The sequence below is a fragment of the Eptatretus burgeri genome, chromosome 1 (assembly GCF_056783735.1).
Source record: "Eptatretus burgeri isolate ZD-2024b chromosome 1, Ebu_testis_v1, whole genome shotgun sequence".
Classification (NCBI taxonomy): Eukaryota; Metazoa; Chordata; class Myxini; order Myxiniformes; family Myxinidae; genus Eptatretus; species Eptatretus burgeri.
The window spans coordinates 42152211-42180094 of record NC_140961.1 but is presented as its reverse complement, the minus strand read 5'-3'; the positions used below and the strand labels follow the sequence as shown (position 1 = coordinate 42180094).

Below are 27884 nucleotides of genomic sequence, written 5' to 3'. Positions count from 1 at the left end.
AACAAGCAGAGGTACACCCGACACTTAAGAGAGGTTTGTTAAGATCTTGCATGAAACGAAAGGTTGGTTAAGCAATTGGTTCACTCCGTCGATTCCCCAGTCTTTGATCGAGGATCAAGTTAATTTCGATTGAATGTTATATTTTGAACACTAGAACACAAATCGCAACATGAATCACAACACGAACTTGCAGTTTAGCAGTACTTTGGCTCCAAATTTTCTTGCTCCCAGCACTCATGTGCAAAGCCAAGTGAAGTAATTGTTAACCTCCGCCATCTTCGAAGATGGATGGAGGTTACTGTTTTCACCCCTTTCTGTTTGTTTGTTTGTTTGTTTGTTTGTGAACAGTATTACAGAAAAACTCCTCGACGGATTTCGACGAAACTTGGTGGGGGGGGGGGTTTTTTTTTTTTTTTTTTTTTTGTATACCTTGGTCGAGGCTCGTATGAGAGCTAACACACAACTCACAGCAAGGAGGCATGAGACAAGAGGGGTGGGAGTGGAAGGGACAAAACATTGGGGAACAGACACAGGTGAACTGTGGAAGGGAGAGGGATGGAGATGGGACGGGGAACGTGGCGAGGGGAAGATGGACATTAAAGGGACTTTCAGGAAGGAAAGCAGGAGAATTGAAGGAAGTGGGCTTGGGTGGATTATCGAGGGTAGAAAAGATCGAGGATTTGGATGGGGGAAGATAAGAGGTGGTGGTGAACAGCTGTTTTGAAAGCCTGAAGGGAAGAATGGGAAAGAATAGAGTGAGGAAGTTTATTCCAAAGGCGGGAAAAAAGAGGAATGAAAGAGTGAAGATGAGCAGTGATTCGTGATTTTGGTAGTTTTACCAGAAGGGGGTTGTTGGCGGACCTTGAGCGCCCTGTGGAAATGTGGTTGGGACAAATCGTAGAGAGAGCAGGGGGGGCAAGGCTGGAGAGGAGTCGGTAGAAGACAGAAAGACCACCGACCAACCTGCGGTGATTGAGTGAGAGGCCCAAAGACTCAGCTTCATTGCGGGAGATGCCAATGATCTTAAAAGCCCTGGTTTCGACAGCGTGAAGTCGAGAAAGGTGGGAGGCAGGAGCACCAGCCCAGAGGGGAGAGCAGTACTCCATCAGGCTACGGACAAAAGCTTTGTAAGTGGTCAGGAGCTCAAGAGGGCCGAGGAAGGACTTTGCACGACGGAGGATTCCCAGTCGGCGACTGGCTTTTGAGGCAAGGTTGGAAATGTGACTTTCCCAGGAAAGGTCATGGCAGATAGTGAGACCCAGAAGCTTGAAAGAAAAGACTTCTGCCAGAGGATTGTTGAGAAAGTGGATGGGGGGGTTTTGTAAACGGTCCTTTCGAAGAGACATAGTGAGAGTGTGAGATTTGTCTGGATTGAAAGACATGTTCCACGTGTTGGACCAGTTTGTGATTTTATCCAGATCTGCAGTGAGCGAAGAAGCTGCTGCTTGCCGGGCTGAGGGATGACAGATGGTACGGCAGAGGGTTGAGTCATCGGCAAAGAGAAATAGAGGATTTTCCAGAGAGTCCGAGAGATCATTGATGAAAACCAGAAAAAGAACAGGGCCCAGAACGCTACCTTGAGGAACTCCAGCCTGCACAGGAAGAGGAGATGAAAGAACTCCATTTAGGGCCACACGTTGACTGCGACAGGAGAGGAAGTCTGCGAGCCATGAGTGGAGATGGCCTTGAATACCATGGGCAGAGAGTTTGGTGAGTAGGGCAGGGTGCCAGACTGTGTCAAAAGCACGAGATATGTCCAGGGATACGGCTCGGATTTCCTGTCTGGCATTGAGGACCTCCATCCATTGATGGGAGAGCAGTAGCAGCATATCTAGGGTAGAGTGACCTGGTCTGAAACCAAATTGATGATTGGAAATCAAGCCATTGGAGAAGAGGAAGGATTTCATGTCTGAAGCGATGATGGATTCCATAACCTTGCTGATGATTGGGAGAAGGCTGATTGGTCTATAGTTACAGGGATCTGTTTTTGCACCTTTTTTATGCAGGGCAGTGATGTTAGCAGATTTCCAAGCAGATGGCAGATGACCTTGGGAAAATGAGAGGGTGAATAGAACAGAGAGAGGGTGAGCAAGAGCAGAAGAGCAGGCTTTGAGGACACGTGGGCTGATGCCGTCTGGACTGGTTGCAGAATCTGACTTGAGGTTTGAAAGCAAGCTCTCCACCTTGTCAGGAGAAAAGGATACAGAGTCCAGGGACAGTTGGGTGCGACTGGGTAAAGTGGGTAGAGATAGTGATGGGTTTGGGACACAAGATTTAGCTGCAAACACCGAGTTTAGACATTCAGCTTTATCACGTGTGGAATCAGCAGTGCGGCCATTTGAGGTAAGGGAGGGGATGGAGGGGGAACATACACCAGAAACAGATTTGATTAAACGCCACCAGGATTTTGAGGAGGGAGAGAGGTTTGAGAGTTCAGACTTGAGATGAGAAAGATGTTGTTTTCTGGCTCTCCTGAGGGTAGATACACACTTGTTCCGAGCTTTGTGGAAAGAACTGAGATTGCCCTCAGTTGGGTTTGCTTTCCATGAGGCAAAGGCAAGTTGTTTCAGGACAACTGCCTCGCCACAAGCTTCAGTAAACCAAGGGCGGGAGGAAGGGTAAGACAACTGAACACGAGAGGGGATAAATCTGTGCATGAGGGAGAGCAAGTTTCTTTGAAAGAATTCCCAGGATGAGTTGATGTTTGAGAAAGTAGTGATAGGAGACCAGTCTGTAAGTTTGATGGCTGCTCGGAGACCCTGCCAGTCGGCTTGAGTGAAATGCCAGACTCGACGGCGGTGAGGTGGTTCTCTGATAACAGCCAGAGAGATGTCCACTTTAATAAGGACGTGGTCAGAAGAACCAATTGGAGCGAAGGAAGAGCAGCAGATATTGTCAGGGAAATTTGTCAAAATCAGATCCAGAAGAGATGGAGTACCATTGGTTGAGATCCGGGTCGGGAAGTTGACCGATTGAGTCAGTCCCAATGAGTCACAGAAAGCTTTTGCTGATGTCCCATGGCAGGTGAGAGAGGTACCCACACCTAGCCAACTGGCGTGATGACAATTGAAGTCGCCACATAAGAGGAAGAGAGAGTTTGGATGAGAAGATAGAAGATGGTCCATGTTTTCGGAGAGTGAGGTGTAGATGGAGTCATCACTGTTCGGTGGACGGTACAGTACACATATAAACATGAGGTGGGAGTGGAGGGAAGCCGAAGCCAGAGGTATTCCTGGGGGTGTGGGGGAGTGAGAGCAGTGCAGGGAGAGTGAGGAATAGAGTCTTTGATGAAGAGAGCAACACCTCCACCAGGACGAGGCTCAGGTCTGTCATACCGTAAGAGGGAGTAACCAGGGAGAGATACTTGGGAGTCAGACACGTCTTGGGAGAGGAAAGTTTCTGTTAGGCAGATAATGTCTGGTTTGTCAGTGGCAACCTGCATGGAAAGATCTGAAAGGTTTGAGCGAAGGCCCCGGATATTTGAGGTCCACACTTTTAATGAAGAGGTAGGGGAGGAGGCTTTTGGTGCAGGAGGTGGAGGGGGCGGGGGAGGGTCGGACGAGGGACGAGGGGGGAGGTAAGGAGGGTTGCTGAAGGAGTGTGGGGTATTGCAGAATAGCGAGGGGAGGGGGCCGAATGAGGAGGAGAAAAGGCTCTGTGGTGCTGTGAGAGAGGGGGGACAAGAGACAAGGAAGATGGCAGTTGAGGATTTGAGAAGGTGGAGTGAAGAGATGGAGGTGAGAGGGCAGTGGAGGGAGGCAGGTTGGTGGATGAGAGGGGGGCAACTTAGAGAAGGAAGAGTGAGGGGGATGAAAGGTGGGAGAAAGGTGAGGGGGAATTTTTGAAAGAGGTGAGAGGGAGGCTTGGAGGGAGAAGAGTGGGATGGTTGCTTTGAGAGTGAGAGTGAGGGGTGAGGGGGGTGAGTTGGCACTGAAGTTGGAAAAAAAGAATGGTTGATGGAAAGCGAGCATCCATGGCAAACTGTGGTTTTTAAAAGTTTTAGGTCAGAGATGCGATTTAACACAATTCTTGATGGATGCAATGAAGGCGAATTCAGAGCATGGAGAGAAGAAGCGCTGTAATAGTTGGATTTTTTAGGCAAGGAATGAAGGAGAGGTCGAAATGAGAGCAGTCTGTTAAAATAGCAGAAGAGTAGTGCATTGTGAAACAGTAAAGAGTACCACATGTGTGAGAGAGGAAGATGAAGCATTAGGTATGGTTAGGTATGGTCCAAGGATCATGCCATTAAATTTTGGACTTGGTCCCCCCCCCCCAAAAAAAAAAAATTGTTAGAGAAAAAATTTTTTTTTTGCATTTCTACATGTTTTAAATAATTTCCAACCCCCCCAAAAAAATTGAGAAAAAAAAAATATTTTTTTGCATTTCTACATGTTTTAAGTGATTTCCAACCCCCTCCCCCAAAAAATTTAGAGAAAAAATGTTTTTTTTTGCATTGAATGAACTATAACTGAATGAACTTTTTTTGCAATGAACTATAACTGTCAGCACTGTTGACATCATATTTAATGAATAAGATATAAGGTTCACTTGAGTGACCCAGCAGTATTGGCGGCGGAGGTTTTGCACTCTCCCGAGTGCTCCCCCTCTAGTTTTATACTGTCTGCCTGTCTTGCAGTCCAAAAAAATTGAAAATCATTAAAAACAGGAAACTTACTGTTTTTAGGGACATTATAAAGGACCCAAAGCCTGGTGGCTTTGCGGCTATGTTGACTGGCTTGAGATCCTCAGGTCCTGAGGTTGAGGCCTGTTGGCTGCTGAATTAACGCCAGGTGGGGTTGACTCAGCCTGTCATCCTTCTGAGGTCGGCAAAATGTTCCAGAACACAACAATTATGGTTAGCGATTTGGAAATTGCCATTGTTTCGTCTAAATGCTTGAAATTATGTTTAAAAGTCGATTTAAATTACAGATTTCAGGATATAGCAACGGCAGGTTAAAAGTGCCCGTCGAGCAGAACCGAGTCAGTGTAAACACACACAATGCATGCACAAAATGCCTCATTTATCATTCAAATGTCATTTAGAAAGTCGAGTATTGCTGAATCACAGGTGATTTGTACTTTTCAGGTCTGCGAGAATGGTTATTAAAACATGAATGCAAATGACATGGAAGAAGCAGCTACTTCAACGAAGATTAACGCTCTCCTGTTGAAATTTTTTTTTTTAATGCAACGTAGTTTCAAAGATTTTGTTCACTCCTGCATGTAATGGTCAATCATACGCCTACCTGTGTTGGTGTTGCATGGGAAGAGTAAAATTGATAATTAGAAAATATAATTTTCTTCAGCTGCTTGGTGTTGGTAATTTTTTCCAAGTTAATTTCAACATGCAATTGTTTTTTTTAAACCTCCGACTTTGTCTAGATATTCCTTCTGATGATGTATCATTGCAAAAGCCGAATCACTTTATTGCACACAAAATAATAAAACTGCATAATTTACTCTCCGATATCACTGTTGAATTATCAAGTGTATGATCTACCATCATTAAATGCTAAAAACTCACTTGCATGCAAACTTATAAAAACTTTTTAAATGGTCACATTGTAAACTCGAAGGGCACTCGGTAGAGTGCATACATCCCCCATGTAATACCTGATCCACAAGAACATATCGGGCCCAAGAGATTTTTGAAATATCATGCTACATATCATTTTTGGCCCAATCTCTCAATGGTGAAGAATCATTTAAAAAAAACTATCAGATCTGGATCCGGATTCCAATCTTCACCAATATTGAAGCATTTCTTTACAGTCACACACCCAACCGGGCCAATAAGTTTCGTCCGAATCCGTCCACAACTTTTTGAGATATATATATATATATCCGTCCACAACTCCACAACTATATATCGTTTTTGGCCCTATCTCTCAATGGTGAAGAATCACTTCAAAATTCTAGTAGCCGTATCCAGATGGGGATCTTCACCAAAATCTAATCAGTTTGTCCTCGTCACACACCCAACCTGCCCACAAAATTTCATCCAAATCTGCACACAATCAGACAGGCAGACAAACATGAAAACGACGTCGTGCAGAGCACGATACTTGCAAAATCCATAAAATATATTTGACCTCAAAAATAATTGGTAATTGAATTCAATGACCAAATATGCAACTTTCAAGTCAATGGGATGAAAATTGACAATTTTAGAAATATGGCCGATGTTGACCTTTTGGCCTATGTTGACCTCAAAACAATTGATGGTTGAATTCAGTGACCTGATATGCAAATCCTCTTCAAATTTCAAGGCAATCGGATGAAAATTGAGGATTTTAGAAATCTCACCAAAGTTGTTGACCTTTGGCCAATGTTGACCTTTTGACCTCAAAAACAATAGGCTTCTTCCTTGTGACAAACTCTACCATGTGGTGAAGTTTCTTAAAGATCGGTTTTAAATTGTGACCTGCAGACAGACAAACGGACAGACAGAATAACAAAATCGACGAACCAACATACTTGAAATATCTTCGATTTTGCAAATAACAAACAAACAGAGAAAGGGGAGAAAACATAACCTCCTTCACCTTCGGTGGCAGAGGTAATGATGTGTAAACACAATGTCGATCATCATTTGCTTTAGTAATGGGTAATTATTGACCATTTATAAACATGACAGCATGCATGTGTACAGCCATTGTAAAAATACATACAATGTAAACTTTAATGTGAAACACAAGACATGATGCCTTTTCAACCCAGAATTTCTAGATCTGATGATTTCCAGATTTTTTTTTTCACTTTATATCGCTGTATTAAACGAATGCATGCAACATCAGTGATTTTACCAATTTTTCTTTCATTAGGTATGTCAAGGGTCATAGAAGAGCAGATTTACAGGAGGCACAGAGTCAAACAAAACAGGGAAAAGGGAAAACCGGTGCATATGGACGCAAACATACAAGTGCACCACAGCACAAGGGAGGGTTGTAATCACTAATCAGGATGTAACAGACCAAAAGTAACAGTGGAAGGAGGGGAAACACACCAACAGCAGGGTTGAGGGTCAAAACGGAGGAAGACTTGGACCAATAAGGGGTGTGGGGAAGAATTACGGAAAGGGGAGAACACGGGGGGGGGGGGGGGGATGAATAAGATGGAGACGACCGCAAACTCTCGGGAAGGAAAAATTGGAACCTTCGGAAAAAAAGATCGTGGTTGTGAATGGGGGATGATTTGAGATGACTGTCAACAGCTGCTTATAACTGAGAGTGAGAGAGCTCCAGAAACCACACCTTTCCCAGAGGTAAAAAAAAAAAAAAAATGAGTGCCAGCATGGTTGTATACTGTGTGGGAGTGGCGACCCTTCCAGGGTTGTGCCCAACAGCCAAGGAGACTGACTCTTGATTAACGCCACCTTCGGGGGCGGAGGAAAAAAATTGTCTGAATTTACAGCCGGTCCTTATGGGGGGAAAAAGTGAAATAGTGTTCATTCTTACATTGAAAGACATGTTCTAGGTCATGACCGATCGCATATTTTCTCGATTTGCTGCCAAAGTCTGCTTGATGCAGACTGTTTGTAATCACAACCGATCAGCATGTAATAGACCAAAAGTAGCAGTGGAAGGGGAGAACACAGGTGTTGGCTTAATGGTTACGGTGGTGGGCTTTGGATTTTTGGGTCCTGAGTTCAAATCCTGCTCAGCTGTTGAATTAATACCAGGTGGGGTTAACTTGAACTGTCACCCTTCCGAGGTCGGCAAAATGAGTGCCAGCTTGCTGGTATCCTGTGTTGAAGTGATGACCCGTCCAGGATTGTGCCCAATAGCCAAGGAGACTGCTAAAGCAGCACCAATGGTCTGTACAGAGTATAGTCCCAATCTCCTCCTCTGCTTGATGCAGGGATGAGAAACTATTTTTTGCAAGTGTGTGGTGTCATCACCTGCAAAGCAATACAATGGATGTTCCAGTGACAGAGGTCAATAATGTCAACAAATAACAGGAACGGTCCCAGCATGCTACCAAGAAGAACACCGGCTTTCCAAGGTAGTCAATGAAAGATAGCTCCAAGTCAACAAAGCAGCCTGCTGCCTGAAAGCAAAAGGAAACCTGATCACCAGGCCAGCCTTGGAGGGAACCCTCAGTGACAACATTATCTGATAGCTTGGTAAAACCAGACAATTAAATGCATAGGAGATTCGCAGAGAGGTGGCCCTGACCTCTTAATTGTGTGAGATTGAGAACATCGATGTATTGTTGACAAATAATAAAGTGTCAAAGTGAAAAATCAGAGATTGGAGCTTAGAGAAAAGATGAGTGTTGAGATTTGCTACAACTGTCTATATTACTCTGCTTATGATGGAAATAGGTTAACTGGTTTTTAGTTGAGGAACTTCCGGTTCTGGGTTTGAAGCGACAGCTGCTTTTCTTCGGGGTCTTTGCCGATTTTCTCAAAGTTCGGTTTCCGATCGTGATTTGTCACGTTTTAACTGTTTATTTTCTCATGTTCATGTTTACTGTGTGTTCCTAGTTCGGTTTTGTTTCAAAAATCGTGCTGTTTTGTGAGTTTTCGTCGACCTTGTCTTATCAGGCTCATTGAGGCCTACTCGTCTTTCCCCTCTTGGTGTACGATTGGTCCCCTCGTTTTATTTGTATTCTCTCCCTATTACCATCAATTCCGATTTTTCCCCAGTTTTCCCAATTCCCCCACCCCCATCTCCATCTCCATCTCTCCGTCCCACCCCCATCTCTCCGTCCCACCCCCAACTACACACTCTGTTTCTTGTCTTAAATTAAAAAAAACACTTCTTCTTCTTCTTCTTCTTCTTCTTCTTCTTCTTCTTCTTCTAAAACCTTTAGGACTCAGCTCTTTTATATACAGGATCCTGATCTCCTTAAATACTAAACACCTGTACACATCCTCGCATTGAGGGTGCCTTTTGAGAGCGTCTATCATGAGCTTTTAAATATATTCGGACATTTACTTTTAAGTTTCGAAAAGTTCACGTTACTATTTAAAGATTATTCCATTTAATGTGTTGTAATTTCGTAAATACACTATTTATTTCGTAAATACGTAAATACACTATGACGGGTCTCGCTATTGGCTTAATCAAGGCACGTGACGAAATATCGGAAGTTATTGTTGTTGTTGTTGTTTTTTTAAATTTTTTTTTTTTTTTTTTTTTTTTTTTTTTTTTTTTTTTTTTAAGCCCGCAAAACCTTTAGGACGCTGCTCTTGGACACATTTGTCCATGTTTTCACAGAAAATAGGCGGTGTACTGATGAATTCTGGCCGAGGAGCCATCTAATTTGGATTGTAGTTTCCTCGAACATTGATCGTCAAAATGGCGTCCACAGGGTGCTTTTGACCGCGATTTTCAAGGCAGTCCGATGAATTTTGTCCGCTGAAACCCCATCAAAGGCAATAATGGAAGGCAACGTCGACCAGGTAAGCTGAAATTCAAGTTTATGATGGAAAACCCGGGATGTACTCATAGACTGGGATAAAAATATTTTGTTGAAGTCGGTTCCATTATTGAAAAAAATGCGTGGTCATGGACAAAAAAAATCAGTGGAACGCAAGACCTACCAGGGCAACTCGGCCTACCTTGTAGTACTATTTTGGACCAATTTGCGTGGTGAAGGAATCGAATCTGCATTCCTTGATAAATAGTGTGGCTATCTTAACAGGTAGGTCGGTAGATAGGTGGTTGGTTGTCCAATCCAAAATGCACCAGACCAGGTGACGTGGCATATCGATGTCAATGATGGGAGTAGGTGAAATGAGAGCGAGAGATGAACCTTCAGAGTTTAGGCTTTATTCCATTTGATTGGAGCCGCTTCTGTGGGCACACCGGGGAATACAGGTTCAGCTAGGAGTACATAAGCAGTAACGTATACATGTGCAGTTAACCATTGCAGACAATCCGCGTAAGCACGGAGTTCGATATAATCTCCATTCTCACCAGTCAATGAGCACCTTCAGTTAACGAGCATCAAGTGAACAGCCGATGTCAATAGCAATGCCCCGGGGACAATCACTTGTGCCGCAGAGACCTCCCCTTATACGCGAGACGCACAACATGTGATCCCGCGTCATGTCCCTCAATTCACGTTAATTCACCACAGTAGGATTAAGGATACGGAGCTTAGAACCTTACTTAGTCCATGGGCCCAGGCCAGAAATTCCACTTGTCGGTACCATCTAAGGAAACCAATCCTAGTTCTGATTTTTGAATTGGTGTATATATGTATCCATCATATTTTGATGTGATAACCATTGCAGACTGGCAGCTTATTGGTAGTTATCATCTCTGGAATGTACCCACCCTCCGCATAATTAAAACGAAAAGGCAAACTCAGAAACATTCACTAATGATGTAATTGCTGTTTCCACATGGGGCTAGAATGAACTGCAAACCACAAATACATGTCTGAAATGCTTTATTTATACCATCCGAATAATCCTTTCATTCCTGAAGGCAGAATTTGTTTTATGGCAGAAAGGGGCAAACAATAGGGCCGATCAAAATGTTGCTGATTAGTGATTTTCAGTACATTATAATTTATAATATTGTCATACAAGTTCCCTGGGGAGTGCTACTGAACCGCAGTAGCCTACAACATGCACATGTTGTATGAGGAAAACATTTATGAACATTTTACAAGTTTTTACCACAGTTAAAGGAATTGCCCTTCCCCTACCCTAGTTCCAACAAGCGTCCAAAATGTGAAATTTACGGATAACCCAAATTTCACCACGCTACTGTGGCATGTTTATGTACTATGTTTTACTCATGCATATTTGTAGCCATGAATGTCCTTGTGATTGTGCCAAAACATTCACACCATGGATCAGTAGTCTAGTCTTCATCACTGTTATCAGCATCAGAGTCCTCGAGGTCTACAACCTCTTCCTCGACATCAGCGGGCTGGTTGCTGCAGGTTCGCAACTTGCACATGTCAGTGCACTTCAGGCTATTGGCAAGGCACGTGCAGTCTGGGAGTTTGCATGACCGTCCACACTTGCAGGAAAGCAGTTGCAACACTGCATCCGGTGCTGGAGAACCCTGCATCCACTCGATGGCCAGCTTCCCATCATCATCAGTGGTCCATCCACAACCCTTGGGACTTGGAACATAGGGTTGGCATTGCAGACAGCGCCTCCAAATAGCAACCTGGTAGTTTGCATGGAGGACGTGCATGAAGAGGCAGTCTTCACATGGTGGAAGCTGACTGGACTCTATCTCTCCCCGTCTGGCACAGAAGAGTTGATGTCAGAGTTCATTGACTTTCGTGGTGTTGGTAGACGGCACGTACATGTGGCAGGTGACCTCTTGCAGCTTCTGAAAGAGCTCGGTGGATACTTCCCATGAATGACCGAGCTGACTGAAGGCCTCTTGGTAGGTCTTATCCGACTTCATTTGCTTCAAGGCACCCATCTTTCCCCGGCCTGCAAAGGCACTGACTGTATCACAACCAGAGAACACGTGCAGTCCAACCAGGGCATCACAGACACTGTCTCCCATCGATCTAGCAAGCTTGTCAATGTCTAGGAACCGTGTGCGGGTTTGCGTACCACACTTCTGATACACCGGGCATGGGATGTCCTTATTGAAGGCAAGACACAGCACGCGGACATCTGTATCTTCGGCAGTGATCACCACAGCCTTGTACCCATCCTCTGCTGCATGCAGAGCATGCAGAAGCATTCGGGTGCCTGCTTCCTCCTGCGTGGACTTCAGCTCTGCCACTTCCTCCCAGTGGTCCTTGGTTTTATTTTTTATTTTATTTTTTTTTTCCCCCAAAACGTCAATATCTCAGAATGGTAAAATGGTAAAAATGCAAAATACATACACTAAGCTGCTCTTCTGGAACGGTTATCACATATTGAAACTAGAACGGACACTCAGTAGAGTGCATACCTTCGCCAATGCTACATTTTGCCCCCCCTCCCTCAGAAACCGTTGATTGTGAGGGTATTTAATCTCGTACCACATCTGCCATCTCATATGTGTTATGATGGCTTAAAAACATTAAATTTCCTGTGTCATATCGTATATCACAAGATTTGGCATTGAATTCACAACATTTTGGCATTGGTTGCATGTAAATTGGATAAAAATCGACCGCACTATGGCAAAATGACGATGTTGACCTTTTCATGACCTCGACCTTGACCTTTGTACTCTTAATTTTGTAATTGGTAATAGAGTGTGGGGAACAGAACAGTCAACATTTTGGTGTTGGTTTCATGCAAATCGGATAAGAATTGACCGTGTTATGACTAAAAGCGCACATTTTGCAATGTCGTGACCCCCCCCCCCCACTGACCTTTGACTCCCAACCGCTAATAAGGGTTATTACGTAATTGTGTCAAGTCACATATCACAAGATGGGGCATTGAATTCTGAACATTTTGGCATAAGTTGCATGCAAATTGGATACAAATTGACTGCGCTATGGTAAAAAGACGATTTTGACCTTTTCATAACCTTGACCTTGACCTTTGAGCTGATCGCTCCCAAAATCTAATCAAATGGTCCTCGGATAATAAACAATCATCCCACCAAATTTTCTGCGATTCAGTTCAATACTTTTGGAGTTATGCGAATAACAAACAAACAAACAAACAAACACATATTCATAAATAAATACACAGCGATCAAAACATAACCTTCGCAACAAAGTTTGCAAAGGTAATAATCATATAGTCCCTACCAATAACTTAGTAGCCCTAAAGTTTGGTTTCCTCAGATGGTACCGATATATGCCTGGGCCCATGGACTAACTGATCTGATGTAGAAATGTACCAATTTCCTTAAAAAAAAACTTCCCTTTTGGAGAAACGGCTTCAGAAGTTCCACAGTAAATATTTTGGATGTCTCGCATTGAAACTGCATTATGGAATTTTTTTTAAAAAAATGAAGCTTCTGAATAATTTTTGATGAAGAGCAAGGTAAAATATAACATATGCATGCCTGCATCTGGATTCTTCAAGTAAAACCCCTAAGGCCTTAGTTATTTTACAACTTGGTTTACGGATCCGCCGATGGTATATTTGCCGAAATGAAATATAAATATAAAACACATTTTTAGCCTTTTAGATTTATACATTTTCCGCCGAAGGTGCAAAAGTTTCAAAACCCGAAATGTAAACGACGGCATTTATTTTCAAAATATAATTTCGTGCTGCGCTCCAAAATGCCGAGTCACCTTTAACCAAACTGCGCAGTCGTCTTCGGTCATGGCGTCTGAGCAGTAGCCAGCGTGGTTCAGATTGACTGTTGTTTCTGGGGTGAAAGTGATATATATTTTTTTGTATACCTTGTCGAGGCTCGTGTGAGAGCTAACACACAACGCACATCATGGGGGACATGAGACAAGAGGGGAGGGAGTGGGAAGGACAAAACAGTGGGGAACAGAGATATTAGGAGATCTGTGGAAGGGAAAGTAATGGGGCGGGGAAGATGGGGAATACAAGATGGGCATTACGGGGACTTTCAGGAAGGAAAGCAGGGAATTTGAAGGAGGTGGGTTTGGGGTGGATTATCGGGGGTAGAAAAGATCGATGATTTAGATTGGGGATGATAAGAGGTGGTGGTGAACAGCTGTTCTGAAGGCCTGGAGGGAAGAATGGGAATGAATAGAGTGAGGGAGTTTATTCCAAAGATGGGGAAAAAAGAGGAATGAAAGAGTGAAGGTGAGCAGTGATTCGTGATTTTGGTAGTTTTACCAGAAGGGGGTTGTTGGCGGACCTTAAGCGCCCTGTGGAAATGTGGTGGGGACAAATCGCAGAGAGAGCTGGTGGGGGGGGGGGCGAGGCTGGAGAGGAGACGGTAGAAGACAGAAAGACCACCGACCAACCTGCGGTGAATGAGTGAGAGGCCCAAAGACTCAGCCTCATTGTGGGAGATGCCAATGATCCGAAATGCTTGGTTTCTAGAGCGTGAAGCCAAGAAAGGTGGGAGGCGGGAGCACCAGCCCAGCGGGGAGAGCAGTACTCCATCAGGCTGCGGACAAAAGCGTTGTAAGTGGTCAGGAGCTCAGGTGAGCCGAGGAAGGACTTTGCACGACAGAGGATTCCCAGTCGGCGACTGGCTTTGGAGGCGAGGTTTGAAATGTGGCTTTCCCAGGGAAGGTCATGGCAGATAGTGAGACCCAGAAGCTTGAAAGAAAGGACTTCTTCCAGAGGATTGTTGAAAAAGTGGATGGGGGGATTTTCTAAACAGTCCTTTCGAAGAGACATAGTGAGAGTGTGAGGTTTGTCCGGATTGAAAGACATGTTCCAAGTGTTGGACCAGTTTGATTTCATCCAGATCTGCAGTGAGCGAAGAAGCTGCTGCTTGCCGGTCTGAGGGATGACCGATGGTACAGCAGAGCGTGGAGTCATCAGCAAACAGATATAGAGGATTTTCCAGAGAGTCAGAGAGATCATTGCTGAAAACCAGAAAAAGAACAGGGCCCACAACGCTACCTTGAGGAACTCCAGCCTGGACAGGAAGAGGGGATGAAAGAACTCCATTTAGAGCCACACGGTGACTGTGACAGAAGCGGAAGTCTGCGAGCCATGAGTTGTTAAGAAGTATGTCAGCGGTATAAATTTGAGTGACTGTATTGGTGATTTAATCACGCAACATCTTGACGACGAATATTCTGGCCGAACTATTGCATCAATTCAGTGCAGCAGCAGGGATGATTCGCAGGCTACTCTCGATCGTGCCGATTTTGTTTCCATCGAAAGTTGTACACCGCTTTTCGTATTGAAAGATTTCGGTGCCAAGTACGTCAAAGTTTCCCTGCGAGATGCTGATATTCAGCCTTCAACGGACCAGAAATCAGCCTTTGATGTGCTCATGGGGATGGGGAGACGGTACGATCAGATGCCCACTGAAAACTAAGCAGGTTATGGCTCTGATTGACCGTTTTGAGCGTGTTGACTCCGAGTAGACACCTTTTTTTTAATCATATCCAGCACTATGCACTGGTGTGCACACACACACATCTACGACTTGGACATTAATTTTCTCAGCATTGTTTCCATTTGTTTGATGATCCAACAGGTTCCTATAAGAAAAACATGCCAGACTATATTGTAAAAACAAGTTTTAATCCTTCTTTATTGTTTTTCACATCAGATGATACAGTGAACAATGGCATCCTGCATTTGAATGGTTTTCCATCTTCAATGTTTTGTTAGATCCTCCTGTTCCAGGATTTATATTTATCCCCCCCCCACCTACCCTTGTCTTTTCCATGGAACATCCAGAAAAAAATTATAAAAATATATAATTTCTAAAAATTGAAATTATATTTATGTTCATATTTCGACCTACCGACCCTACATTTTAGCTGAAGAACTGCGTAAACCAAATTATAAAATAACTAATGCCTAACTCGGATAAATTGATTTTCAGATATTTGATGTTGTTCAGATGTAAGCAGAGTGCATCTTGGACAGAGCTTAGACCAACAGGCCTAGGCAGCCGAACATCATCGTAAAGAATATGAATCTTGTATATTGACGGGTAGCCCGGGTTTATTGGACCCTTCTTCAGCAAATTTTCAACTTCATTCCGTCGTAAAAAAAAAGTAAACAATGTTCCCCGAGCATTAACGTGAGGACCATGAATTATTCATGCTGTAAACAATCGAAAAGAAACCACGCAAACTGGTGCCATTATGCCAATAGGTACCGTGATGGCAGTGCCTAACGTGCTAGCTGATTCGGATATAAGCTAATCTGCCCTATTTTACCATCATTACTGAACACTATTCAGAATATTCTGGGGATACTATGCATTGTTATCAATTTCAGACCCAGGAGCAGGATGCAGTTGAAACAGAGCTGGACTGGAGTAAATGCGTCATATGCCAAATCTCGACGTCGGATCCACTGAAATGTCCCACCAACTGCCCAGTTGCAGGTGCTGAAAGTGTTGAGGAGACATATTGGAAATTGCTGGAAAATGTGACGCAGTTCAGGGAGATCGGAAGCATGCCCTGCAATGTTCCATCTGGTAAATCAGCAACACCCTAACGCTGACATATGGGTTGGTTTTGGTTTTGGAAGGAACTTCCGAACTTTTTATTTCACTGCATCGGCGAAGCAAGATTGTGAGCGCTACCCATCTTTCATGCGTTGACAGGTTGTGACACAACCTTTGCATTCATGAATAAAGGGAAAGCAACGGCGTGGCAGGCATGGTTAGAAACTCCAGAAGTCACGGACGCCTTCGTACACCTGGCAGAAAATCCATTCGTCATTGCTGATCGTGATTCTCACGAGTTTAAGGCATTTGAGAAGTTTGTCGTGCGGCTATATGATATGTCTGGCAAGTCCAACTCAGTCAACGAAACCAGAAAGAACCTGTTCTGTCAGAAGACAATCGAGAGTTTGAACCATCTACCACCAACACAGATAAGTAGCGATGCCGAATTCTAGCTCTGCTATATTCACGAAAATTATTCCACATTTACGATTACTCCAGAAAATATTCCTGTGTATTCCCTCCATATTATTTCAGGATGCGCTGTATCAACATTTCAAGAGGGCATTGTATCAGTCGAGTATCTGGGTTACCAGCGATGAACCAAAACGATGCAATGTCATGCCGAATGGGTTTGGTTGGACCGCAGAAGATGGTTCTTGGCAGCCCGTCTGGATCACGCAACCGGCAGTTTCCGCCGCCTCTAGACTGCTGATAAAGTGCAGCTTCAAGAAGCAGTGTCGTGTTTGCAAGTGTGTTGGTGCCTCCTTGAAGTGTACGCCACTTTGCCGGTGTCAGTGTGGAAAGTAATTGTGAGTACTGGATAATAATCACCTGACTTGATTTACACTTGGAGCAAATATAATTTCTCAACTCTTGTTTGTAACTGATGATGTCATTTTCCAAATGACGCCATGGATAGCGACATTTTCTGTAGAAGTAGGGCTACAGAGCATGTTCTGTTGTGCAGCATCGCAGAAGCTGTAGTCAACCAGTTCTGACCTTCATCTGCAATAGGTAGATGTAGCCCAGAAATGGTAGTCTTCAGCTTCTGTGATGCATCATGAGGACATCGTAATACCCAGTGTACGCAGCGTCATTACACTGTTTATGACGTCATATCCTTCAGGAGCATCACAACGTACTCAAAAGTGGATTTTGGGACACGGTTTCCATCTGAACTATATTTGCAATAATTTCTTATAGTTTTATGATAGTTGAAGCAAACTGAGGAGATTCTTCAACTATTTGCTTCAATTATTGGCTGTGATGACTTCATAAATACCATATACATCATCATAGCGGCTTCTAAATGTATTTTCCTGATAGATTAGGGGCACATTCCTATCTGTTGCTAATACATTTATATGGCCTAAAATGAACGGCTGCAGAGATATAGCGGATTCCTTACCCTTGTATCATGACCTTGAATCATGACCTTGACCTTGACCTTCAGAGTCGATTTTCGGTGGCTCCTTGAACAGAAATTTCTGTAATCATAATAGGTAGCTGCATGCCAAATTTGGTGCTTTTATCCGGCTTGTAACGGTACCATCCTATTTTGCTGTAAACAAACCTTACTAAAACTGGAAACGCTAGGAACAACGATTTAAGTTTTACTTGAAGGTCACAGGGGCCGACAGCAAGACGGAAGATGTCCAAGTGGCGATTCTCCTCCATTGTGTTGAGGAAGACGGATTGGAAGTGTTTAACACCTTTGTTTTTGGTGACGGAGAGGACAACAACAAAGTCAAAGATGTCAACAGGACGATGCATATCAAGATGTGAAACAAGCTTTGATCACCGCATCCACATTGAAGTTCTTTGTCCAGTCTGCCGTTGTGATACAAGCCGATGCTTCAAAAGCGGCCCTGGGTGCTTGCCTCATGCAAGAAGGTCACACAGTAGCTTGCGCTTCCGGGGCACTAACTGAAGCAGAACAAAATTACGCTCAAACTGAAAAGGAACGTTTGGTGATTGTGTTCGCATGTGAAAAATTCAATCAGTACGTGTATGGGAAAGCTGTGGTCGTTGAATCGGACCGTAAGCCACTTGAGATGATCAGTAAGAAGAATCTCAGCAAAGCTTCACCCCGACTCCAGAGAATACTTCTCAGACTTTTCAAGTGCTCTATCGACATTGTCTACAAACCAGGCCGTCAAATGCATATTAATGATGCATTGTCACGTGCCTACATTCAGGATAATTCCATTGACAAGGGACTTGTGGTGGACATGGAAGTCATAGTACGTCATTTCATCAAAACTCTTCCCATCACTAAAGGAAAGTTATTGGAAATGCAGCATTCTACAGCAGAGGATGACTGTCTTGAGCTTCAGAAACTTGCAAAATACGGTTGGCCCACCTCAAAACGACATGTACCTGAGGTAGTTCGCCATTACTGGACCATGAGGGATCAAATTCATGAGACTGAGGGACTATTGTTCCTGGGTGACAAACTCATCATTCCGGCCACAATGAGAATGGAAGTCCTTACTAAGCTCCATGAGAGTCACCTTGGAATAGACAGGACCGAGGCACGGGCACGAGAAATAGTTTACTGGCTTGGAATCTCAAAGGACATTGAAGACACTGTGACCCGTTGTAGTAAGTGTGCCCAATATCGTAGGAGCAATCAAAAAGAGCCTCTCGTGCCTCATGAAGTTCCCGAGCGTCAATGGTAAAGGTTGGGTGCAGATCTGTTTGAGTTTCGGGGCCAAAATTACCTTTGTGTTGTGGATTATTTTTCCAAATATCCTGAAATATGTCTGCTGAAAGATAAAACTGGGAGTACTGTCGTTACTCACTTAAAATCTATGTTGGCACGAAATGGTATTCCAGAGGAATTGAGAGCAGATAACATGCCGTTTGCTGGTTGGGAATGACAACAGTTCGCCGAAGCGTGGGGATTTAGAATTGTGACTTCGGGTCCCCGATACCCTCAGTCTAATGGCATGAGTGAAAGGACCATTGGGACCATTAAGCAGTTGCTGAGGAAAGCAGACGATCTGTATATTGCGTTATTGGAGTACCGCAACACTCCAATCACTGGCCTGAAATACTCTCCTGCTCAGATTCTGAACAGTTGAGACTAAATTTGAGATTACCTCCAGCTGCGCATCTGTTGCAACCTGAAGTGGTGACGGGTGTCAGAACAGAACTATTAAAACTGCAGGAAAAACAAAAGTACTATTATGATCGCAGTGCCAAGTCCTTGGGCAAACTAGAAGTAAATGATGGTATTCACATCAAGAAAAATGGGGTGTGGAATCGAGCCAGGGTAACAGCGAGTCATACATGGTCCAGTCAGCAACAGGTAGTGTTTTGCGTAGAAACAGACGTCATCTGCTAAAGCAACAGCAGAGCCTGCTCCTGTTGTTGTCCCTGACTTTGAATCGTTGCCAGTAAGTCCAAGCTTGGAGCCTGGGTCTTCCCCAACCAGAGGAGCGGATTGGGCTTTCACCGCTTCACCAGCTTCTCCCACTTCAGCGCATCCCAACAATAACCGCGACTTCACCTGATGAAGCTTTTGACACCACACGATTTGGGCGACGTGTTAGACCCCCTAATAGACTGGATTTGTGAATTGTGGTCAGCGATATCTTGGTGCAGGATGTGTACGTGAGGCAGAATAATCCCTTTGTGTGAGAAAGCAGTCTACCTAATGCCGACACAAACTTCACAAATACTATCGCAGTCACCATCTGTTTTAAATACTGTTTATGCTGATGTGTTCAGAGTGATTTGGTTGTTTTAATAATAACAATATGAATGCAATTTGAAGAAACCAAAAGAAAAAAAAGGGAGGTGTCATATCGTATTGATATGGATACAAATTGTTTGGTTCCACTTTGAGAGTAGACATTTCCCCCCCCCCCAACTGCATAATGGGTGGACTCGTCTAGGAGAGAACGGGTGGGGGCGCGGGGCAGAAGGTGCCATGTTGGGCAATGATTAAAGTGGAAGAAACAACTGCAATCTTTCGGTCAGTGAATATTACAATCATAATAAATAAATTCACTTTTAACGATACACCTCCCAGAAACCACGTGGTTCTCCTGTCACCACGTGATCCGTTTCCACCCTCTGTTTACTGATCCAAATTCAATATTCACCTCGCAATCTTTTCTTCAACCGTTCCTTCACCGAATCTGATGCGATCTCTATCAAAATAATCAGAATAACAACAATAATCTATATATTATGAAAACTCATCTTGTATATATGTATGTATGTTCCCGAAATATAGCCAAAACGGTACACGATAGCACAAAAATTTTCGGTCCACCTTACTCAACATTTGCCTGCGGTGTGCAGTATCGAGTTTCGTTCAAATCGGACAACGAAAAAATTATTTAAAAAACCAATTCCCAATTCAGTCAAGTACTCTGGGATTATTTGATTAATGCAAACAACCTCAGCGGTATAGTTCGCTGGAGCTATCTTTTTCTTTTTTGAAATGATTTTTTTTATCAACCGCTGTCACAACGGGTTCATGGGTCGTCTAGTATATTATTAAAACTCTCATCTTGTGTGTGTGTGTGTATATATGTATATATGTATATGTATATATGTATATATGTATATATATTCCTAAAATAGTCAAAACGATACACGGGAGCACAAAGATTTTCGGGCCATCTTTCTCACCATTCGCCTGTGGTGTGCAGTATCAAGTTTCGTTCAAATCAGGCAATGAAAAATGTATTAAAAAAAAATCAAATTCCCGATTTATTCAAGTTTTGGTATGCCGATCCATGAAGCGCAAGGACAAACCATGGAGAATGTGTTGATATACCGCGAGAAACCGGTTGGCCGAACGATGACTCCTGAGGTAAATGCTCAAATTTTCTTCAAGTTAAAGTTTGACCACTAAATAATATTAACATTTTGTGTCCTTTTTATCTTGCCAAAGCGAAGTTTTTGCAATATATGTTAGTCAGCCTGTATATATATGTATATATATATATATATATATATATATATATATATATATATATATATATATATATATATATATATATATATATATATATATATATATATATATATATATATATATATATATGTCGAGATCATGTTCCAACCGCTGATTGAAATCTAGCAATGTCCACACTGATCATGGTAGAGAAGAGCCTTTTAATTCACATCAAAAGAGTACATGACAAAGTGAGACAGACTACCTACAGTATCCCAGCTCAGTCAAACTCTCTCGCGCAAGCAGTTTGGTTTACTTTATATATACTTTTTCCTGCTCATGAGTTCCCCAACTTCCATCAGATTTATAGTTTCTTTCTTAGATATCGTATTCTTTGAAAGTAACAACACCCCAGCACTGGTTCTCTCCTGGTCTGACAAAGCATTGATCTTTTCACTAGCAAGAAGATCTGTTATTGGTCAGGCAGATCTTTATCACAATATATATTATCGTCTCAGTCTACTGCAAGATGTTCCCTTTTGAACTATACCAAAACAGTGCTGATTTATGATCGGGCTTCTCCGAGCTCAAGGCTCAAAGAATGTTGTTACAAGGGCCAACAAGAAAGCCAGATGTTCAGCTGCACGACAGAGAGAGAGAGAGAGAGAGAGAGAGAGAGAGAGAGAGAGAGAGAGAGAGAGAGAGAGAGAGAGAGAGAGAGAGAGAGAGAGAGAGAGAGAGAGAGAGATATATATATATATATATATATATATATATATATATATATATATATATATATATATATATATAGATATATATAGATAGCCTACTTGCTTTGACTACCAACAGTCAAAAACTGTGGCTTACTGAGAGCATTTTAAATTCTTTGGCTTCCTCAATTAAATGCTACATTCAATTTAAGAAAAGGTAATCCTATTAAAAATGGCTGCTCTCATCTTGGGAGCTGTTCAACAGCTCCACATTTGCCCCTCTGTTACTTAGAAACACGTGGAAAAGGAACACCACAATCATAATAATTTTGAGAGATGGAATCTCGATGGATCGGTAAGGTGGTAGACAGGAGTCTTTTCCAGAGGTGGCACACCCTTATGAGTAGCTCCAAGTGGGCCATAACGTCAAGAAAGTTCCGCCCGCACTTTCTCGCCTCATAGAAAAGCCCCCCCTCTACCATCCTGACCAGCCCACCAATACCCCACCCCTCTGTAGAATAGTGGATACATTTCAACAATTATAACTTGAATATACATTTCAACAATTATGACTTGAATATAGGTCATGAGGAAGCAAAATTACTTTTCAAAAACAACACTCACAGAAAGAATTATTTCACACACAAAAAAGATACATATATTTTTTTAACTAACTATGGTTCTTTATGAACAGCAAACAAGAATATAATTTTTATAAACAAGTAAGAATATTGTGACGTCCACGGGACTTGAACAGTCCCGCCAACGTAGAATGAGCCGAAACGATGGAGGCGGTTTATTTTTTATATAACCCAAAGATGGCGGTTTTAATCGCTCTAGCGCAAACGGGACGAGGAAGGTGGCACGAGTCGCTTTTCACTGAGTTAATAACGTTTATTTCTCTAACCAGAAATAATAAGACTCTGCAAGAGGAGGGATCCGGGGCGATTCGACGGGATGGTGGTGTGGGTTCGGGCATGGGGAAAACAAAAACAATTCCAATGGATATACAAATCTCAAACCCTCTAAGGTGCCAGGTACACACACACACAAAACGTAGCTGGTCCTGGTGGTCAGGCTGGCCCGTGGTGGAGACGCAACAGTCCCTGGATTGGCGTCGGACGAGCTGGCGTTGCACTCGTCAGGGGCAGGAGACACCGTGGAGCTGTCGACCTCCTGGTGTCGGCCCAAGTCCGCTCACAGCCGCCAGGGAGCCAGTTCTGGCGCCAAGTTGCGAGCAGGAGAGGGAGGCAGGTCCGCCCGCCGTTCAGCCCCGTACTCCGAGCCAGCAGAACCCCAGAGCCAACCGAGGTGAGGCACCAGGCACAGCAAGGCCACGAGACACGATGAATCCAGGAACGAACCAGCGCAACAATCGAGCACGCTCCGAGCACAACAGCCTCCACCAAAACGGTTTCTCTTTATCGATCTTCTTCTTCCACCCATTTTCCCCGAACAGAACCTTTTTATCCTCGAGTCCTCGTCACTTCCAATCGAGCCGTTTTATTGGCCCTCCGCCGTCGCCTTCCACCAATCGTGATCACGGGGCAGAGCCATCCGCAGCACTGTCCTGTGACGTCACGGCAAGCCTCCAGGGAATACTAAAAGGGGTTTACGCAGACACACTTACCCAAACCCGTCTCCCTATCTAATTACGCGACAATTATCATTTCCCCCTTGAAGAAATGGACATTTACTAGATAACTTATCACCACTGAATTGCTACTTATTACATCGACATCCTGGTACACTCGAACAGCATGGCATACATAATTAAACATCCTAATTACCCTTTGAATGCATACCCCCCCTCAGACGTAACACTGCCCCCTCCTCTGGTACCGCAGCTCCTGAAAGGTATATCACAGGCGCTACCATACCAGCCTTAACACTTACTGACTCACACCTATTTAACCTAACAAAATAAAGTAGGAGGGGAAATGGGCAGCGAGCTGCAGCTAACTTACCTATTCTGCTTAATGTACTACCCCCTTATGGCCTTATCCTCACCTAAACATTCATTCATTTTTTATTTTTTTATTTTTTATTTTATCACATGAGAGCACTGAGCGAAGTTGCACTCCATCCTCTGGATCATCACTCTTGCCCAACACTCTTCCAGTGATCTGGGGAGGGGAAACAAAAGGTTCCACAAAAACACAACACTTATACTTTACATTCCTACTCCAAGCCTTAACGACACTATTCATGGGATATTTACACTTGACCGCGTCCCCCAGTGGATGCTAATAGACCCAGCGTTACCTGGAGAGCCAATTTTCAAATTTGCTTGCCCCAAAATTATGCGGACATCATGCCCTTGCTGCACATGTCAAGTTGTGCGGGATCGAGTGGGACTCGCACATCTTCACAACACTCACACCATGGTCATCATCACATTTCTAGGTCATGGTCCCCATTTTAATGATGCAGGCTGAATTCCGTCATGGCCGTGGGGTGGGTTACCACAAGATTATGGGGGCATCTCAGGTGCTACCATGCCCACAGGTAAGCTTTAGTCCAACCCAGACGTTTCAACGCCCCGCTCCCTTTGATTCCCACCCCCCTGGTAGCCATCAGCTCTAACCCTGTACAACACACTGGAAGGGGTCTCACTGGCTCCTCTGGCCTTCCTGGGTCGCCAAGGTCCTACCCGCCTTGGTCGCCCAACCAGACACTGTCCCAGTTGCCTCCAGACACTGTCACCATTAGCCACCAGGGGTGAATCTCCTTGAAGTGGGGTCGCAATTCCCGCTCACCGTGAGCTTCAGCAATCCCTGTGGACAAGCACATCATCCCCACCCACAAAACCCACATGACTCCCCCACCCCATCGGCCTTACATGTGACACCAGCATTTCTAACACTTCACCGACCATGACCTTCCCTGTTACCACACCATGTCCAATAAAAAATCAATGTGTGCACCATAAATTTCACTTCTTAACTTAAAACAACTCACACAGCACTTTTCCTCACTCGATCCACGCACCAGCCATTGGACAGCCACTCGTGCCCGCTTTGTTACCAATTACCCACTGTCCCTATTGTCACTCTAAAACCCAGCAGAACTTACAAACCCATGCCAATTTTCCCACAATTCATTTTTTTTTTTACCAAAGGAGGCACTTCGCCACAATCTCAGCAGCCGAGCATGGCCCTATATGCTCAGCCCAATCTAGTCTCCCCGACCCCCGACAGTGATTTCCGGACTCGACCTATGAAAGGGCACCTCGGATAGACCTGGTGGTTCAGCAGGAGGATTCATCCTCTGAAGTATTTGGGTAATGCCAATTTCTCCCAGCCCCCCTCCCTGATCCCGAATCTCCGCCTGTCGGATCGTCAACGATGGCCTCTCGGGCACCCGACCCGGCCGACTCCACGAGGCCAGCCTGGCCGCGCACTCGGCCGCTCGGTGAACGGTGGGTGGATCCTGTAACTCCACTCGCGCTCGGACCTCAGGGTCAGGAAGAGCAGCTAAAATTTTCTTGAGTGCCATTCTGTCCCACGCCTCCACTGTTAGGTCCCGATACGCGATCCTGACTGATTGGTAAATGTCCTGTGCCAGCTCCTGCACCGTCTCGCCCGGCTTTAATCTGCGGTGCTGGAGCTGGGCCCACACCAGATCACAGTTTGCTGCAAACCCAAAGCTCAACGCCTCGCAAATGTGGGAGCTGGTCAACATCCCTCCGTGATCACGTTTAACACATCTGCGGCTGGTCCCCGCAACGTTCCCACCAAATTCCCTGTACGTTCCCGCTCATTCCACCCGTTTAGTCGGGAAATACACTCAAATTGCGTCAGAAAAGATTCAACGCTCCCTGACCCGTCAAAATTTACCAGGGGGATCACTTTCCCGGTGGCCCGCTTCCCAGTTTCTCCCTTGTCCCAATCCAGCCCAGGGATCAAACACCCTTGTGGCTGCGTATCCAATTTCGGAGCCCACTGTGGCCAAAGATGTTTTGTCGTGAGGGTCTCATGGGTCAATTTTGCCTCCTGTTCCAAACGTTGAATGGACCGATTCACCTCTTCCCGCAGGATCTTCTGGGCCCGCACAACCTCCTCCAAGGCTCCCTCGCGAGTTTGTAGCTGCTCCTCAACCAACCCGGACACTCTACTTACAAAAGACGGCTCTACCAGGCCTTTATCCAAGTCTTCATCTTGGCTCATAATTTTATCTTGTTCGTCCAAACGAGCCTCCAATCCTTTTACCTCCTCCGCCAAATTCATCCCTTGCTTCCTCAGCTCTCCCCACTCTTCTACTTGCAGCTGCATACGAGCATCCACACAGGCACGATGACGTTCCAGGCTTTCATCCACTTTATCAACCCGAATGTTCGTTGCATCAATTTTATCGACCAATTTCTTCCGTATATTTTCCCCCTCCAATGTAATTTCTACCTTTGTTTCCTCCAATCTATCCTCGAATTTACTTTGTATTTCCCCCAATTGAACATCCACACACTCCTGCATCTCAGTTTTCATTTTCTCCATCTTTTCCCCCAATTCATCCCTCATTAAATCAATCCGTGCACCCAACTGTTCCCCCATTACCCCCAATTGATCTGTCATTTCTGCCCCCTGTGCCGTCATTTTTGCCATTTGTGCCGTCATTTCTGCCCTCTGTGTCACGAATTGATTTTCAATTTGTGCCGTGATGTCTGCCCTCTGTGTCACGAATTGATTTTCCATTTGTGCCGTCATTTCTGCCCTCTGTGTCACGAATTGATTTGCCATTTGTGCCGTCATGTCCCCTATTAAACGTTCCAACATTGGATCGTCATCACGCCAGTTTCCGGCGCTGCCGGCCCCGTTACGGGCGATGAAGCACGGTCCACGCTCGGAATGGGGGAGGTTCCAATCCTACCCCCGTCTTTCCCTTCTTCCCCCGACTCGCTGCCAGACACGTTGCCTTCCTCCTCAAACATCTGCACATCCGCCATGGTGCAGAAGTCCCGTTTGCCGCCAATTAAATTTAATTTGAAAACTCCCGCCAAAATTTTCCTGCGCTCGCGCGCTTTTCTGTAGTAGTTTTATATTCCAATTCGTGGCGAGATTTTAATCCTGGTATATTCTCCCGATACCAAATCTGATTTAGAGGGGTTCGAACATCCCACTTCTGACACCAATGTGACGTCCACGGGACTTGAACAGTCCCGCCAACGTAGAATGAGCCGAAACGATGGAGGCGGTTTATTTTTAATATAACCCAAAGATGGCGGTTTTAATCGCTCTAGCGCAAACGGGACGAGGAAGGTGGCACGAGTCGCTTTTCACTGAGTTAATAACGTTTATTTCTCTAACCAGAAATAATAAGACTCGGCAAGAGGAGGGATCCGGGGCGATTCGACGGGATGGTGGTGTGGGTTCGGGCGTGGGGAAAACACAAACAATTCCAATGGATATACAAATCTCAAACCCTCTAAGGCGCCAGGTACACACACACACACACACACACACACACACACACACACACACACACACACACACACACACACACACACACACACACACACACACACACACACACACACACACACACACACACACAACGTAGCTGGTCCTGGTGGTCAGGCTGGCCCGTGGTGTAGACGCAACAGTCCCTGGATTGGCGTCGGACGAGCTGGCGTTGCGCTCGTCAGGGGCAGGAGACACCGTGGAGCTGTCGACCTCCTGGTGTCTGCCCAAGTCCGCTCACAGCCGCCAGGGAGCCAGTTCTGGCGCCAAGTTGCGAGCAGGAGAGGGAGGCAGGTCCGCCCGCCATTCGACCCCGTACTCCGAGCCAGCAGAACCCCAGAGCCAACCGAGGTGAGGCACGAGGCACAGCAAGGCCACGAGACACGATGAATCCAGGAACGAACCAGCGCAACAATCGAGCACGCTCCGAGCACAACAGCCTCCACCAAAACGGTTTCTCTTTATCGATCTTCTTCTTCCACCCCTTTTCCCCGAACAGAACCTTTTTATCCTCGAGTCCTCGTCACTTCCAATCGAGCCGTTTTATTGGCCCTCCGCCGTCGCCTTCCGCCAATCGTGATCACGGGGCGGAGCCATCCGCAGCACTGTCCTGTGACGTCACGGCAAGCCTCCAGGGAATACTAAAAGGGGTTTACGCAGATACACTTACCCAAACCCGTCTCCCTATCTAATTACGCGACAATTATCATTTCCCCCTTGAAGAAATGGACATTTACTCGACAACTTATCACCACTGAATTGCTACTTATTACATCGAGATCCTGGTACACTCGAACAGCATGGCATCCCTAATTAAACATCCTAATTACCCTTTGAATGCATACTCCCC

The 27884-nt window shown here is 44.7% G+C and overlaps 2 protein-coding genes across 2 annotated transcripts in view; both read left to right on the top strand.

Annotated features, from left to right (window-relative positions):
• The window catches only part of LOC147034341 (uncharacterized), a 36597-nt gene extending 31138 nt beyond the window's left edge, over positions 1 to 5459 (top strand). The window contains exon 4 of the mRNA XM_085881085.1: positions 5087 to 5459. Within this exon, the coding sequence (XP_085737211.1) occupies positions 5087 to 5124 (38 nt within the window). The 3' untranslated portion in view covers positions 5125 to 5459. The remainder of the gene's footprint in view (positions 1 to 5086) is intronic.
• Positions 5460 to 15280: 9821 nt separating this feature from the next.
• On the top strand, positions 15281 to 17393 carry LOC147034340 (uncharacterized). Its single transcript, XM_085887112.1, has 2 exons — positions 15281 to 15980; positions 16110 to 17393. Exons 1-2 carry the CDS (start codon positions 15758 to 15760, stop codon positions 16403 to 16405), a joined length of 519 nt encoding a protein of 172 aa, XP_085743238.1. The 5' UTR covers positions 15281 to 15757; the 3' UTR covers positions 16406 to 17393.
• The last annotated feature ends 10491 nt before the right edge of the window (positions 17394 to 27884 follow it).

What these genes read in the sequence shown, in the direction of transcription:
- LOC147034340 (XM_085887112.1), top strand. Translation starts at nt 15,758, where the DNA reads ATGCATTGTTATCAATTTCAGACCCAGGAGCAGGATGCAGTTGAAACA. An exon ending in GCCCTGCAATGTTCCATCTG is followed by an intron (nt 15,981 to 16,109) that starts GTAAATCAGCAA and finishes ATGCGTTGACAG; the next exon opens with GTTGTGACACAACCTTTGCA.